The sequence below is a fragment of the Halichoerus grypus genome, chromosome 2, assembly GCF_964656455.1.
Source record: "Halichoerus grypus chromosome 2, mHalGry1.hap1.1, whole genome shotgun sequence".
NCBI lineage: Eukaryota > Metazoa > Chordata > Mammalia > Carnivora > Phocidae > Halichoerus > Halichoerus grypus.
The window spans coordinates 205,806,493-205,823,103 of NC_135713.1; the positions used below are offsets into that span (position 1 = coordinate 205,806,493).

At 61.2% G+C, this 16,611-nt stretch overlaps 2 protein-coding genes and 1 long non-coding RNA gene across 4 annotated transcripts; 2 read left to right on the forward strand and 1 right to left on the reverse strand.

Moving 5' to 3' along the window:
- The first annotated feature begins 4,476 nt into the window (after window positions 1–4,476).
- On the forward strand, window positions 4,477–9,826 carry TMEM235 (transmembrane protein 235). The gene is given in 5 exon segments (XM_078066196.1): window positions 4,477–4,649; window positions 5,590–5,596; window positions 6,149–6,542; window positions 8,318–8,398; window positions 8,401–9,826. Coding segments are annotated over 5 exon segments (756 nt in total). The 5' UTR covers window positions 4,477–4,491; the 3' UTR covers window positions 8,517–9,826.
- A 631-nt stretch (window positions 9,827–10,457) lies between these two features.
- On the reverse strand, window positions 10,458–16,367 carry LOC118547177 (uncharacterized). Of its 2 annotated transcripts, XM_036110514.2 has the most exons (7): window positions 16,024–16,365; window positions 14,436–14,519; window positions 13,616–13,704; window positions 12,976–13,161; window positions 12,180–12,317; window positions 11,798–11,990; window positions 10,458–11,257 (listed from the first exon to the last, which is right to left on the reverse strand). In XM_036110514.2, exons 1-7 carry the CDS (start codon window positions 16,223–16,225, stop codon window positions 10,974–10,976), a joined length of 1,176 nt encoding a protein of 391 aa, XP_035966407.1. In that variant the 5' UTR covers window positions 16,226–16,365; the 3' UTR covers window positions 10,458–10,973. The 2 variants fall into 2 exon arrangements, with proteins under 2 accessions (XP_035966407.1, XP_035966408.1); XM_036110515.2 differs by lacking the exon at window positions 14,436–14,519 and having other exon boundaries at window positions 16,024–16,367.
- On the forward strand, window positions 11,151–14,442 carry LOC118547180 (uncharacterized). Its single transcript, XR_004922994.1, has 3 exons — window positions 11,151–11,275; window positions 13,528–13,593; window positions 14,293–14,442. It is a non-coding gene; the product is annotated as an uncharacterized LOC118547180 (long non-coding RNA).
- Window positions 16,368–16,611: the final 244 nt, after the last annotated feature.

Consider the following 16,611-nt stretch of genomic DNA (forward strand, 5'->3'; position numbering starts at 1 on the left):
GTGGGTGCAGAGGGTGGTGTACAGGTTAGAGGGCTGGAGGCCAGCCTCAGGAATCCGAGTCCTCCACCTGTCCCCAGCACAGTGACAAGTGCCAGCCTGACCAAGTCCTGCGGCCAAAAGTGACCTGCCAAGAGTGGAGCCATCGGCCACTGCCTGCAGGTTGGCACCCCCTTGGGGTGCTGACCATTCTTTGCAGGCGCTCTTAAAGAGAAATAACTCACAATTGCCAATAAAGTCTTATGTGATCTGATCTGCATTTTTTTCATGCAGAAATAGAGACTTGCAAAGAGGCAAAGTAGCTTGTCCAAGATCGTACAACTAGGAATTATTAGGGTTGAGGATTGAACCCAGGCATCCTTGGCCCCGGGAATGGGCCCTCCCTGATGAATGACGCGGCCCGGCCTTGCGGGTGTGGCCGGGGTCGACTGCCCGACTCCAGAGACAGGGCTATCTTGAAACCATCCCCATTCCATTTTTCAGACGGCTTTGTCAGAAAGGCCTTCATTCTATTGAACAGAAACATGTCTCCCCAAGGGTTCCATTTATCCTCCTAGTACAACATTTTTAAAAATTTTTTAAAAAGATTTTATTTATTTGACCGAACAAGTAGGCAGAGCAGCAGCAGAGGGAGAGGGAGAAGCAGGCTCCCCGCTGAGCAGGGAGCCCGACGCGGGGCTCCATCCCAGGACCCCGGGATCATGACCTGAGCCGAAGGCAGGCACTTTAACTGACTGAGCCACCCAGTCACCCTGACATTTTTTTAAATTTTGAACTAAGATTCATGGGAACTTGTAAAGATAGTATGAAGGGGCCCCATGTACCCTTCACCCAGTTTGCTCTGTTGTAGCTACAGTAAAATGTCTGTGCTTTTGACATCTAGGGTCTGAGCTGAAAAGAGTTCCACTGTGCAGCCCGCCTTGCTCTGAACCAGAGTTGCCATCACAAAGGGTTTCTTGTCCGGGGCAGTGGTGGGGGGGAGGGCGGGGAATCTAGCTCTTAAAGCAAAAAAACCAACTGCGCTGTAGATTTTCCTCCACTGGGCTCAGCCTACAGCATTGGAGCCAGTTTTCAGCTGACCAACCAAACTGGGGCCTTAGCTTCTCTGTGGTTATTTTCCCCTTGATCCCCAGGGTGGGGACGTCTGTCTGCCTGTTCACTCAGATGCTTGAGTGCCTACTGTGAGCCAGTGCTATGCCCAGGAATTGAGTGAAGGCCGGAGAGGACTCAGTCTCCCGCCATGAGCTCAGGTTCCAGACCACGGCCAACAAACAGCCGTGTGATGTGCAGACTGAGAAGACAGCTCTGCCTTGGGGGCAGCACGGAAGATCTGAGCTGTCTGTCCAGCAACCAGGAGGAGGCTGCCGGAAGACGGAAGAAGGGAACGCTGTGTCCGGGGAGGGAGCGCAAGTGTGCGCTCGGGACTGTAGTGCGTTCTGATGTGGGGGCGTCAGTGGCGGACAGATGCTGGCGAGTCCAGCGTGGCCATGAGGAGTCCTTCATAGATCCTGTTGGTTCCTGGGGATGAGACTAACCAGGTGTGTGGCTGCCTCCCCGTCTGTGCCCTGTCCCACACAGGATGTCCACTGTCCACATCAATGTGGAAGACCTCTGTTTCTAACCTACGACCTCCACCATCTGAGAACCCTTTAGCGTGGTTGGTTTTGACTAGAACAGTGTCTCGATGAATCTCCCGGGTGGATTAGCTTCATAGTGCACCCTGATTGCATGTACTGACGTGTGGGTAAATTAGCAAGGTTCAGTTTCTGTGGGAGGAGTTTGCCCAGTGCAGTGAGTGGAGTTGTGAAGGAACTGATGCTGAGCGGCTCGGTGATTTCTCCGACGGTTTCGGCTGCTTCCTCAGCCCTGTGCTGGAGGCAATGCACTGTGGCATCAGCCTGGACCAGGAGGCTCACCCGCCGCATGGCTGTTGCTGGGGTCAGGCATCCTGTTCTTGCTGGCCCCGAAGAGATAGTTGAATGTAAGTTTTATAAAAAGGTTTGGGTACAGCCCTGTTTCTTTGTCACTTACAATCGGAATTTCTTCCATCCAAAGGTTCCTCCTGGCCCTGATTTTGGTGGTAGTGGTCTGATGCTAACTTTGAAGAGGCGCTGACGTCCTGGATCACCAAGTGGCTGACTGACAGCTCTAACTATGGGTTATGAGTCTATGGTAGGAGGATGACCAATGAAAAAAGGGGTCATTCCAAAGTGGCACTGTTTCAGACCCAGGCTAGGGTATAATCTGGGTCCATCTTAGGGAAGTAGACTGGTGGAATTCATCCAAGTAGCCCCTCGAGGACCGGTACCTACTGCCTAGGGGACAATCCAGTGGCTCCCAGCTACACACTGGGTTTCAAACACTGAACTTTAAAGCAGACAGGGTGTAGACTGCTAACCTGGCCATCAACACTGTGTCGTGAGGGGAGTATGTGTCTATTCCTGTGTGGAGCTGTGTGGCTCTGTAGACGGTGGCCTCAAGCAGTGCCGTCCCTGGCCCGGACAGCACAATCCCCCCCCTCCTTTTTTTTTAAGATTTTATTTATTTATTTGACAGAGAGACACAGTGAGAGAGGGAACACAAGCAGGGGGAGTGGGAGAGGGAGAAGCAGGCTTCCCGCTGAGCAGGGAGCCCGACGTGGGGCTCGATCCCAGGATCCCGGGATCATGACCTGAGCCGAAGGCAGATGCCCAACGATTGAGCCACCCGAGCGCCCCGGCAGAATCCTCTTTATGGGGCTGCAAAGAAGACCCTTTCAGACAAGCTTGGGCTGAGAGGCAGGGGTCACTGGGAAGAAGCATATGGAGCGTGCAGCCCGGGGGGTCCGCCGGCTCTCCAGTCTCTCATACCTGAAACATACAAAAGGCGGCTTTGACCCACCTAAAGCAGTACTGGTCCTTGTCACATTGTGGGTAAAGGCTGGGGTCACTATTCGCCTTCCCCCGCTGTTCTCCAGCAGGGGCCCTGCACTGCCACCACGCTCCCCTCCTTCCCTAGCCCCCCTCCCCTCCTGCTTTTGTAGATGGCTGCCTCGCCCTCATCACCTCCCTCACCTCCTTTGCCCTGTATGCTTGCTGGATTCTTTCACCTGCCCAAGAGAGAAGGACCCCTGGCTGCCACCCAGCTGGCCGAGCAGGGGCTGGGGCGCCCCCACTGCCACAGCAGGGAAGCCTCCAGGCCCGCTCTGTGCCCCAGTCCAACCTTGGGCACGGTGCATGGGAAGATGCACGGCCTGCAGGAACCCAAAACAGTGCCATGGGCTCTGAGTGCCCCTTGAAGTATTGTTTCAGTAACCTTGCTGCGATGGTTTTTCCTGACCATATTCCTCAAACTGAGAAATGCCTGGTACAGAAAAAGGGGCTGGAACGAACAGAAATGAGAGCCCTGGGATGACCCTGGGTCATGAAGCTACTTCATCTGCGAAGGGTTACCTTCAGTGATGATGTGGACGTAAAGCCCCGGACCCTGTCTCTGTAGGCTCTGCCCAGACCCTGGGGGGGGGCAGCGACCGACTGTCCAGGGGCCCGAGAGGAGGCCCTCCCATTGCCCACAGTTGCACCCCAGACAGCCCCACTGTGACAGCCGCCACTACCATGCCTGTCACTGCCTCCTCCTGGGTTCGGGCCCTTTGAGGTCCCTCTGCAACCCACCCCACTAGCGCCTGGCCCGTGTCCTAGAAGGTGCTTCACGCGTGTTGGCTGAGTGAGTGATGCAGAGGCAGAACCCAGCCTCGCCCCCTGTGGCGTTTGTAATTCGAAGCTCACTGGAAGCAACAGCCCCCGTGCCAGCCTGCCTAGGCTCTTTGCCCATCCACCCCACTTCGCTGGATCCCTTTGGCTAGTCCTGGAGACGGATTAAGACCAGGACCACAGGACCAGCCGGCGGCCAATTGCCCCAGCCAGGGGCGGCTGCCTCCCACCATTCAGGCTGCGGCTTCCTGGCCAGTGAGGTCGGTCAGCTGCCTGCTGAGCTCCCTCCTGGGGCGACGCAGGCCCCACCCTTCCTCCTCCTTAGCCCGGCCATTTGGTGGCTGAGAAACCGGAGGTTTGGAGAGATTAAGACATTTGCCCAGGGACCCACTCCAGCGGCCAGCTCCTCGGGGACGCTGGGATTTGAACCCAGGTCTGTGGCGGGTGTACCTGCGGCTCTGAGACTTCCTTCTGTCCCCTGGGGCCGAGCTCTGCAATCGCCGTCACCGAGAGGTGGGACCGATCTTCCTGCGAGCCTGGGGGTGCATATCACGAGGCCTGCGCACAGGCAGGAAAGGGGGCGCTGCATCCAGAAGAGCCTTGGAGCGGACGCGCCAGTGTGCCCGCCCTGGCTCCCCGCATCCCCTCAACCGTGCCCCCTACTCCACCGCACCCCATTCCCAGCCCAGCTCACCAAATCCCGGGCGCCCCTTCCCCGGCCAGGCTCCCCCACTCCCCGCTTCCCCTCTCCCCACACTCTCTCACTCCCTCGGCCCTCTCCGCTCCCCAAATTCCCCAGCCCCGCATGGCCCGGCTGGGCGGGCTGCTCCTGGCCGCCGCCCTGGGCGCGCTGCTCAGCTTTGCACTGCTGGCGGCCGCCCTGGCCAGCGACTACTGGTACGTCCTGGAGGTGGCGGACACGGGGCGCGCCGCGCGGCTGTCCTCGCACTCGGGGCTCTGGCGGTCTGCGAAGGTATGGCTGTGGCGGGCCGGGCGCAGAGGGCGCAGGCAGGGCGGCGCCCCCTCGTGCCCCACTCCCCATCCCGGACTCTGTCCTCTCCCAAAACCGGGCAGTGACAGTAGGGCTACCAATCCGGGCTCAGAAATGAAAGGGTTGGGGGGGCATTGCATGGCCCCATAAGGACCCAAGAACCCGGGGAGCAGGAGCCCCGGGCAGTCCCTTGCCCTCCCTGGCAGGGCGGGGGTGTCTTGTGTTAGAAGTTGTGGGCACATTACTTGGTAGATGACAAGTCAACCCCAGGCTCTCAGTGAGCTCTGCCATGGGCTGCTGCCTGACCTAGGAGCTCGTCCCTCCTCCGCCTCCCAAGTCTTCATCAGATGGGGAGAAAGCGATACTTCTCAGGGTGCAAACGGGTGGGGGATGGTTGGAGGAATGAGGGGGAAAGCAGGGGCAGGCCCGCCACCCAGGGCACTGGGCTGCTGTTCTTCCTCAAGCAGGAGTGGGTGCTGAGGTGGGAGCAGGTGTGGGGCACTGGGGGCCTCCAGGAAGGCCCCAGGTCCACATCCAAGTGACCACGAGTTGTTTCTCAATTGCTGTCCCCAGAGGTTCAGCCTGGCACAGCCAGGGCTCCGGGGAAAGACCCCTGTTTCTTTCCACCTTCCCCCCCCCACCACCACCTGATGGCTTGACACGCGTTCGGGCACCAAACAGGAGTGCTGCATGCATTTCGGACCTGCAGAGAGAGGGGAAGGCATTCCCTCTGCAAGGCCTGCATGAGGGGGCGGCCAGCAGGCTGGGGGCCTCCCCCGCACAGGAACAGCACTGGGCAGAAGCAGCGCCTGGGAGAGCGTGTGAACGCGTGCGTGCATACATGTAAGCCTAGGTCAGTGTGAGTGCGAGCGTGTGTGCGTGACTCTGAATGTGTGAGCATGTGTCTGAGAGAGTATGCGTGTGTGCATGTGAGTGTATGTGTAGGTGACTATGAGTGTGTGTGCACACGCGTGCATGTGCGTGCGTGACCATGCCTTCCTCCGAGGCAGCTGGGGAGGAAAGATGAGCTGTTGGTTCAGCCACTGAACGGACTGGGCCTAATGCCCCAAAGCCCTCCTGGCGTGTGCACGTGTGTGTGCAAGAGTCAGAGAGTCCACATTACGCGCACCTTTTCCTGTCCAGGCAAAGCCGCACGTGAGCATGCTCGGGGCCCCAAGCCTACGGGAGTGCTGAGGGCAGGGTCTCTTGGATGTTTGTGATTTTTAGACCGACATCCATGTAGGTATTATTTGTATGTTACAGAAACAAAACAGAAGGTCTTAAACCCTCCAAACCCATTTGGAGCCACAACTCTGGGGTCCGGGAGAGAATCTGACGGGGCTCCCTGGCCACTGGTCAGCCCACTGGGTTCCGGCAGGGGTGAGAGCGTGCTGCCCAGCATGCCTGCAAGACCACCCATCTCAGAGAAACTCACGGTGGGTGGTGACCCCACAGGTGTCCAGCCCACCAGGCTTTGTGTCCTTTCTGCATCCCCCTGATCGACCCCTTTGCCAGTGAGAACCTGGATGTCCCCACCCCTGTGCAGCACCTCGTCTATGAGTCCTGCAGCCGAGTCATCTCCTGTCTGTCCTTAATCTCCAGGCAAAACTGTCCTGTGAAGGTGGACCTCCAGGCAGACAGGGCTCTGAAGTGCTCACTTGGAGCTGCCTGGGGGGTGGGGGCAGGTCCAGGTCCCTGCCCAGACGCTGAGCCCCCTCTCCTGGCAGCCCTGCACCGAACTGTCATGGTGGTCCTGCCCCTGAGCCTCGTCCTTGTCGTCTGTGGCTGGATCTGTGGCCTCTTCAGTTCCCTGGCACAGAGCGTCCTGCTGCTGTTTTTCACCGGCTGCTACTTCTTGCTGGGGGGTGAGTGTGGGCACCCTGGGGGGCACAGATCCTGGGAGTGGGGGTGCCTCCTCTCCTGCCACCCTGTCCCCTGCTCCCATCTGGCCTGTGCTGAGCCTGGGCCCACCCAGGGGATTGAGCCGCAGCAGGCGAAAGCCCCTTGGGTAGTACTGGGCCTTTCTAGGGACAGGGGCAGGGGTCCTGGCTGTGGGCCTCGAGCCAGGGAGGCTGAGTTTCTAGGCACAGGAGGCATGAGGCTCCCCAAGGCGATCCCGCACCTGCCCTCCTACACCTGCACGAGGGGCATGAGACCGGCCCCCACCTGTTCTCCTCCGCTTCCTGGAGTGGCCTGGTGGGAGGAACAAGAGTGGGCAGTCCCAGGCAGTAAGACAGGTGGAAAGGGGCCTCGCAGCCCTTGGCAGTGACCCTGGTCCAGGCCCAGAATGTGACTGGTGACAGTCCCTCAGCTGACATTCATCTAGACTCTGCTGGGCGCTGGCCAGGCACTCCCTCGGGGCTGCAGCTGTGGCCTCCCTGTGGTCCCAGCTTCCAGCTGAGGTGTCCAAGGATTCACCAAGGTCAGCAGGAAGCTTGTCCTGGGGATCCCGTGCCCCCCGCTTTGGTGCCCCCTGCTGCCCAAGGCCGGCTGTCACTGATGGTGGGCTGGGGCTCCTTGGGGTCAGTCATCAGAGGCCTGTGCTGTCAGGGGCAAGGCCTGAGCCGCGTCTGGCATCCGGGCCAGCTCTACTGTTAAGGCCATGGCACTTGAGGCCCAGACCATGTTGGCCTAGGGCTCCCTCTGGGGCAGGCCTGCCTCCTCCCCAGGGGGTGCTGGGCCCTGTGGGAGGCCTTGGTCAAGTGGGAACGGGCGGGCTTGCCGGGTGCCAAGAGCCTGGGGGACCTGCAGCCTGGGCGTGAGCTGTAGAGAATGAGAGCAGGAGAAGTCAGCATGTCAGCTGTGGCCTGGCCCCAGACACCGGCTGTGTGGGTCCAAATCCAATTAAGAGGAGCTTGGGAAGCCAGGGAGAGGAGCGAAGGGGTGGGATTGTATCCAGGAAGCCTTGGCGTTATGCTCTCAGAAACATGGCCCGGGCCAGTGGGTGGAGGGCGGGCCTGGAGGCAGCTACTCGGGCGCTCCTCTTCCGAGGGACCTGGTTCGAGGAACACCCGACCTGCTCCGTGCGCCCAGGGTCCGGCCTGGCTGCACCACTGCTGTCCCCGCGGGGGCTGCTTCTTGGCAGTGGGTCAGCTGACGTCACTGTAGGAACTCTGCAGCGCCAGACGGAGGAGAGTGTCAGCGTCGGGGACACTGACGGGAGCAGGCCTGGGGGGGGCGGATCGCAGACCTGGGGGCAGACAGGGGGCCTGCAAAAGCTGGAGGCTTAGGCTAGGGCCAGAGGAGCGGCGGGGGTAACCCAATGAAGTGGGGGGCACTGTGAGGAAGGGGGGCCTGGCCAGAGCTCCAGAGCTCCCCGACTGCCGGTAGAGGTCACTGGCTCTGTGTGTGTGTGTGTGTGTGTGTGTCGGGGACACTGGGGGATACGGGAGGGTGCTGTGTATGCAGGGGCAGTTATGTGAGTGGGGACTGTTGCTGAGGGTGTAGGTGGTTCTCTTTATAAGGAGGGTTTTGCGGGGTGAGGTCTGGGGGTTTGGGAACTGAATCAGAGCCTCCATTTCCCCCAAAGGCCAGTGGGTAGGGGTTCCTGGTCTGCAGGACCGCTTCTGCCAGGACCTGGTTAGGCAGTTGCCCGCAGAGGGTAGACACAGCGAGTGGTCCCCCTGCCCCCCTCCCCCAGGTGCCCTGACCCTGGTGGGGGTCAGCATCTACATCCACTGCTCACACCTGGCCTTCGCCGAGACCGCCCGCCAGTACGGCCCCAGCACCTGGGGGACATCCGGGTCAGCTTCGGCTGGGCTCTAGCCCTGGCCTCGGAGGCACTCTGTGGCCTCTCTGTGGCCTCCTCCTGCTCACAGCAGCCCGAGCCCGCAGCCTGAGCCGGCAGCCAGGGGGCCCCCACTCTGTGGTCATCTGAGTCCCAGAGGGGCCCAGTTTCCCCTTTGTACCCGCAGGCCTGGCTGGAGTTCTGGCTGGGAGGGGGGCCCCTGCAGGGGCAGGGGTTGGGGGCAGAGCCAAGGATCCAGGCTTCTCTTGCTTGGCAAAGCTGGATGTTTGGGGGGCTCCTCTGCCTGGTTTATGCCCTTTAGGGACCAATTGGTTTGGCTTCCTCTTGGGGATGAGAAAAGGGAGTCCCAGAAAGAGTTAGCAAGTGGCCCAAGGGAATGTTAGTGGGGTCGGGGTGGGGGTGCTGCAGGTTCCTGGTGCTCAGCGGGTCCCCTTGCCTCTCGAGGGCATAGCCTGCCCTCGCTCTCTCCCATCAGCCCTGGTGTGCCATGCTGTCCTCGTTCCTAGGGCCCTGGGTCAGGTGGAGGAGCTACCCTCTGTCCTGGGGAGGAGGGAATTTGAGAGAGAAGCAGGTATCGGTTAAACACCCACTGAGTTAGGCTCCGAGCAGAGTATCACCTGCTCATCTGCTTGTCCAGTCCTCCAGTCGCCCTTCACATTAGTTACCATTCACCCATTTTACAGAAGGGGAGTCTGAGGCCCAGACCATCCCAGAGCACATGGCAGAGCCAGATGCCCTGACATCGGGTGGGACTCCCAGGCCTCTGTTCGGTCCACTGGCTCAAGGGCAGATGTTGCAGGGGAGGAGACTGAGGAGGGGGCCCAGGAGTCCCCTGGGGTTTGCAAGGGCAGCCGAGTGGGCTGGATGCACCTCGGCCCCCTCCCAGTTCTCAGGCCTCTGTCCTCGTCCTGGTGCATCTGCTGCCTCTGCTGGGCTGGCGCTCCAGGACCCCGATCCTCCCATCTGCAGCCCCCTGGGGAATGTCTGTGATTCCAGGGGCCTGGTGAGTGCCCAGAACTAGCAGGTGCGGAAGTCCTAGTAGGGGTGGGGGTGGGGGAGCCGTGCACAGTGGCAAGGCGAAGGGGCTTCTTAGCCAGGAGGGGCCGGGGCTGCCCAGGGAGGCAGAGGCCGGGGCCTGGAGCTTGGGCCGCAGGCTTACTAAACGGCGTGGGTGGGGCTCAGCTCGCAGACCAGGGCGCAGGCGCACTGTGGCTAGGCACCTGGGTCATCCGTCGTGAGGCTCACTCATTTTCCTGTAGGTAGAGAAGTCGAGGTGGCAGAGAAGGGTCCCCAGGGGGCTGTGCAGCACCCGAAGCCCCAGACAGCCCCATCTGGGGTTCAGGAGTCTGGGATGTGTGCGGGGAGTGGATGGCGGCCCCTCTGGCCCTGGTCTACCCTCCCCCAGCCCCCCTTTATCGCTCCAAAGGTTACAGGAAGCTCCTTGGGGCCCTGGGGGCTGGCACCATTTGGGGGTCCCACTGAGGGCTTCCCTCTGTACTTATGTTTTAGTGTTTACCATTCCATGTCGCAACGTTGTGCCAATTTGTCCTTAAATAAATCAGTTTATGCTCCGAGTGGATAAGCCTTGTTTTTCTCTCTTAAAATTTTTTCAGAATGGATAAAGCAGAATTATAAACAGTGTGCGGGCAGTAACACTGTTAGCAGCTGTGTGTGTGTGTGTGTGTGTGTCTGTCCATCCAGCCAGAGATGTCCTGTGTGTCCGTCCATCCAGAGACGCCTGTGTGTCTGTCCGTCCATCCAGAGACGTCCTCTGCAGACACAAGCCCCTTCTCTGTGGGTCAGCACAGGCGGCAGAGGATCCCACCCCCCGCCTCCGCGTCGGAAGGGGCAGCTTGGCGGGCAGGTCCTCTCAGCTTGTGAGGCTCTAACTGGACTTCTCCTGCGGTTCGCTGGGGAGCGGGGAGCACAGGGGTTTGGTGGGGGCCTCCCTCTCTGCCGCTGGGCCTACATGACCCCAGGAACTGCTAAAAACGAGATCCAATCCCAAATCATCTACAATAAAGACATACTCTTTTGTAAGCAGGAAAATTTATTTTTGAAAAAGGAAAAAATATATAGATGACCACAGGATAAAGCCCAGCCCCCGACACAGCAGCTAGGGCTCCCTGCCATCCAGCCCCGCTGTCCCTTTCTAATCTCCTGTCACCCTTGCTCCGGTGTCCCCCAGCCCGAGCACGGGACACGCTCATCAGCTGCGCGACTCCGAGCAAATGGCTCGGGGCAGTTTCCTTTTCTGTGCGCTGGGAGCAGAAGCCCTGCCCTGGCTGCTTCCTGGGCTTTGGTGAGGGGCTGGGATGGGGTCCCCCGTCTGCCCTCGTGGCGCCCTGTCTGGGACATGGGAGGCACCGAGGTCTTGCTGAATGAACGCAGGTGGAAGGCTTCACCCTGAGGGTGGGAAGTCGGGGGTCCGAGGAGACAAGGGGGTAACGGGGTGTTGTTTCGTTGCCTCTCCTCCACCTGCTCCCTCAGGACACCTCCACTCCCCACCTGGATCCCGGCCGGGGCACAGGGTCTGGTCACCCCGTCCTCAGGGCCCCAGCTGCCTCAGCACGAACCCCCACTTCTTCAGCACCAGCTCGGTGTCCTGCGCGGAGACGTCGCGGTGCCACACGGCGCGCACTGACCGCTCGGTCCAGGGGAACAGCAGCACACGCACCGCACGGCCGGTCTGGGCCACCTCGTCCGCGCTCACGGCCTGCAGACGCCGGCAGAGCTCCTCGGGCGGCGGCCCGTCCACCCTCACCATCACCATGTTCGTCTCCACGGCGGCGAGGTCCACGGAGCAGATGGGGGACGCCAGCTCCTGGAACCCTGGGCCCGGGGCCTGTGGTGAGTGGAGCCCGACCCCAGGACACCACCCCAGTCTCCAGCGTCCGGCCCTGTCGTCCCAGGACAGGCAGAGGGCAGCCCGACTGTAGTGGGGAGAAGAGGGACCCTTGGAGTCCCACACACTTGGCTCTGCTACTTTTCAGCTGTGTGACCTGGGACAAATCAGTTAACCTCTGGGCCTCGGTATCCTCATCTGTAAAGTGGGGACATCATGGGATTGTTTTGAGGACTCAACTGACAGATGTAAAGACCTAGGTTAGAGGCTCCACTCGGCCAGATCCTGCAAGAAATAGGAATTCCTGACATCCACTGCATGCTTCTTGGTCCAGACCCTCCACCAGTGAGGCCTGGTAAAGCATTCTAATTCCCTGGCTCCCACGCCTTGTGGCTCAGGGCTAACCTACATGTTCTAGAGTCAGAAGGACGTACGCCTGCAGGGGATTTGGGTCCTGCTACGGGGGGCCCCCAGGCACTCTTCTGGGAGCAAAAGGAAGTGAGGGTGGGGGGCCATGGTCCAGGTACCTCTGGCGAATCTCTGAGCGTTCTGGTGGTCCGTTGGCAGCACCTCCTCGAAGTCCGCCAGTCCTACTAGGGCAGCGGCAGCCAGCACCCCGGCCTGGCGCATCCCCCCGCCCAGGGCTTTCCGGAGGCGCCAGGCTTCTTCGATGAAGTCCTTGGGCCCCCCAACCAAGGCCCCCACTGGTGCACCGAGGCCCTGGGAGGAAGAGAGGAGAGAGTCCTGCCTGCCAGCCCCCCAGGTGTACATCTTTGCCCTTGTGGCCAGGGGAGGGGGATGTGAGGGGGACGGGGCCCCGTCTGGGGAGGGGCTAAAGGGGCCCAGGGCCAGCCGCTGCCAGCATCGGAGCTCGGGAACACCAGCTGACTCCTATTGTGAGCACCCCACCTTGGAGAAACAGAGAGACACAGAGTCACAGTGCTCCACGATGCGGGCAGGGGGCACGTGCAGAGCTACCGCAGCGTTCATCAGCCGGGCCCCATCCAGGTGGACCCGGACCCCACAGCTCCGCGCCAGGAGGTGCACCTGGGAACAAAGAGCAGGCAGCAGTCAGAGGGGCTGGGGTGGGTCCAGAGCGGAGGGAGGACGGGTCTCCAGGGGCCTCGAGGGGTCCAGAGTGAGCAGAGCTGGGCTGGTGTCCAGCTTGGCCCCCAGGGACCGGAGCAGGCACTCTGCTGCCTGAGGCTGGGTGCCATCCTCTGTAAAGGGGGCTGGTGCTGAGCGCTTTATCTCATGTGTACGGTGGGCTCGCTGGGGCCAAATGCTGACGTGGCGCGAGCCAGAGATGCCGCATCCTATTTAAGCCACCCCATGGCTCCATGAGGGAGATGATCTCAGCCCTTCGTATGGGCAAGGAGTAGGTCTGCAGGGTCAGTTAGCAGCAAGTTCTCACACCAGGGAGCTGCACGGTTCAGCCCTCACACCCTGCACAAGCTGGTGCTGCTCTGGGACTCCCTCCCTGGGGAGAAGGGGGGTTGTCTCTGTCCTTGGGGCCTAAACTGGGGCAGTAGTGCCCTCCATATCTGCAGCCTAGGACCGACCACACACGTCCCTCCCGCCGCAGTTCCAGCTGCCACGGGCACCCACGGTGTATAAGAGGAGACACAGTCCCGGGAGAGGGGCTCCACAGGACAGGAAGCCAGGAGCTGGCTGGGGGTGGGCAGAGTGGTGGGGTAGGGCCTACCTGGCGTAGGTAGTCAATGGGGAGGACCCGGCCCCCTGAGCTGCTGTGGGTGTTCTCCAGGCAAATGAGCTCAGAGACCGGGTGGTAGGGGCTCCCGAGGCCCCGTGTGATCACCCTCTCCAGCTCAGCCAGGTCCAAGGTGCCGTGGGGCAGGTCTGGGAGGGGGTGGGAGTGCACCCCAGCGATCTGCAGGTATTGGGGGTGGAGGGATGGAGATCAGGTCCAGGCGCGCAGCGTCACCTCCTGTCTCTGTCCCATCGGCTCCTCTCCAGCTCGGGGCCATCGAGCCTTCCCCTTGTGCTGCGGACGTGGGCACGGACACCCCAGCAAGAAGGGGAGGAACCAAGGGTTGTGTTCTCCCGAGATGGGTCCTTCCCCACCGAGCGCCGCGTGCTCCGGATGCCCACTAGGGGGCAGCAGAGCACCAAGCACAGCCGGTGTCTGATGGAGGCGTGCTGGGCCGCGGCTGCCCCCACGTGGTCAGTCTGGGAATGGCTCCCTTTCCCGCCTCCTTAGAGACGCCACCACCCCGGCCATTTCTTCCCTCTGCAGGTCCCAACACGGTGCCGGGGAAGCAGGTTCCCACCAGAAATGCTGAGCAGCCTGTGCTGGCCCCAGGTGAGGGGTGCCGGGTCCTTACCTGAGCCACCCCGCCCTGCTCGTAGACGTGGAGGTGGCACTCCTGCCCGAGGAGGATCTGGGAGCCTCGGCGCTGGCAGTGACACATCACTGAGATAGATGGGGGAGGGCAGTGTTGGCTCTGAGTCCCATGGGGCCCATCTGCTCCCGCCCAGCTCCCGGCTGAGCCCGGAGGCTAGCTCTCAAGTGCCTATGCCAATGAGGAAACGGCACCCCTTCAAGACACCTTACTGCGTGTGCCAGAAAACAGTCCCGTGAACTACAAAAGTCTAGGATAACCATCCTGTGAGGTGTTGCGCCCTGTGCCCTGCAGCCCACCTGCAGAGCATCTCCTGCTCAGAAAGCTGGCCACCATGCTGCCCCCGGGGGCCAAGCAGCTCAGGGCATGGGCATCAGTCAGGCCCAGCAGGAAACAGAGGGCACATGCACACTTGGAAGCCAGAGTTTAATAAAGGGACAATTCACAAAGGTGTGGCAGCATGGAAGGAAGTCACAAGGGACAGAGCAAGACTCCCAGGCCATAAGGGGCAAGAGGGAGGTGTGGTTACCAGAACCTGGAGACAGGGCAGTGTGGAGAGGGCTGCCCGCCTGACCCAGGGAGACCATCTGGGGAGGGAGCTGGGGGAGGAGCACGGATACACTGACCTCACTCTCCTCCCCTCCCTCATCTCCTGCTAGGGGCCCTCCTGGCTGAGCCCAGCAGAAGTCCAGATGGCTCAGGACCCCACTGATGTTGTCCCAGCCTTGCCCACAGCACCGAGGAGAGAAATGCTGAGGGAGGACCTGGAGGGCAAATGGGAGTCACCCCACGCCGCGCTCACCAGAGATGAGGTTGGCCATGGTGTTGGTGGGCACAAACAAGGTCCGGTCCACCCCCAGCAGCTTGGCGGCCTTTTCCTGCAGCTCTGAGGAGGGAAGGGATGGGGGTGCAGGGAGACTCCATCAACAATGGCACTCTCCTTGCATTACTCATAACCATGAGCTCGTGTCCTGCTGAGGTGAGTGGCCAAGCCAGACAGACGCCCTGGTCCGCTGGCTGCAGACTGTGGTCTTGGTGACTGCATATCTGGGTATAGAGCCCCTCAGTCAACCCTCTGCACCCAGCCTCCTCCTGGGCCATGGTCCCCCCCAGCATTGAAACTCTGTGGTTTGAACCCCCCTGTCCCATTCAGACCTCACACCTGTCTCACTTCCTTTCCCATCAGCCCCTTGCAGGTGGGGCCCTGCGGTTTCTCTGCTGACTTCCTCTCCCAGAACAGAAGGACAGGAGCTCTCAGAAGGGGAGGCTCTGGGGGGTTGGGGGGCGGGGCTTCAGGCTCCTGCTTTAAAGCCTGCTGTGGCTCCCCTCTGCCTGTGGTATCAAGTCCCAAGTCTTTAGCATGACATTCAAGGCCAGTGGGATTTGCCCTCTGCCTTCACCTCCACGGACAGGGGCTCCTGGTACCCCACACTCCAGCCACATTCCCTATCTGTATCCTAAACACTTTTCTCAACACCCGGTGAGCCAGCTCCATTCCCTGCCTGGGGGCTCCACTCGCCCTGTAAGAGGCTACTCTGCAAAGTCCCCCTTCCCTGTGAGTTCCATGCCTCCCCTCCCCCCCAGTTCCCAAGGCACTCTCTGGGGACACATGCCAGCCCCAGCACTTCCTCCACCCCATGGTGTCTGTGTGCCTGGCTGCCTACTAAGCAGTGGGCTCAGCACTTTTGAAGTTCCGGGCAGCAAGTGTCTGCAGAATGCATGATCACCAATCACGACCTGACCCCACACACAGGCCCTAGGAGCTCAAGTGGCAACCTGTGGCTAGTCCCTGGCACCGCAGAGGTATACACGCTCACAATGGCAGTGATCTGCTAGAGTGGCAGCTCTCAACACTGTGTCTTGAAAATAACGCTCCCTAGGTTATTAGCGTCCACTCCTTGAGAGGCGCAGCGTGTGCATCCTCTTTTCTAGACTGGTTTTCTGTGTGTCTTCATGTGGAAAGGCCGTGCGTGCAGGACGATAGCTATAGGTTTTAGAGAGAAGACCTGGGTTCAAGTACTGCCTTGCCATTCGCTGGGTAGGAGACCTTGGGTGCCACACTCAGCATCCCAGAGCCCTCCTCTGCAAGAGGAGACCACACCCATCTCATCAGGCAGCTCCACACCTTAATGCGCACACCAATCCCCTGGGCGTCCTGTTAGCGTGCAATTCTGGCTCAGCAGGTGTTAAGTGTGGGACCCGGGAATCTGCATTTCCAACAGACTGTCGGGTGATGGGCCAGACTGAGCAGCAAGGCCGCAGGGCATGACGCCTAGCCTGCAGCTGAGCCGCCACCCCTGCGCCCCGGGCCACTTCTCCCGCCAGCACCACGGACAGCGCTCTGGGGTCCCCGCGACGACCCCAGGCCGCGGCCTGCACACCGGGCTCACCGCGGACGGTGGGGTCCTCGCCGTAGTCGTCGTCCCCCACGACCGCCTCGGCCATGGCGCGCCTCATGGCCGGCCCGGGCTTGGTCACCGTGTCGCTGCGCAGGTCCACCACGTGCGCCAGGACCCCCGTCCCGCTCCCAGACCCCCGAGTCCAGAGGGCCCCGGGCCGCCGGGCCGCGGCCCGGGCCAGTCCACGGAGCATGGCGGGGGCAGTTCCCGACCCCCACCCCGACCCTTCCCAGCGAGGGCGACCGCGAGCGACGGGGTGGGCGCAGCGGGCCTTCACGGACTTCGACCGCCGCGGCGGACCTGGGCCTGCGGGAGTGCCCGCGGCATGCTGGGAGCTGTAGTTCGGACTTCGTCCCGGCGGGCACCGCGCGAGCTCGGGCAGGAGGGCCCCGAGGCGTGCTGGGAGTTGTAGTTCGGGCTTCACGGCGGCGGGCACGGCGCGATGGGGACATGTGGGAGAGCGAGGGTATTGCTCTCCGAAGAAGAAACCGAGGCCGGACGAGCGTTATAGAGCGGACGCTCGTGTGACTCCTGCCGTGTGCCAGGCTCTATCTCGGGCACCCTACAAATATTAGTGCA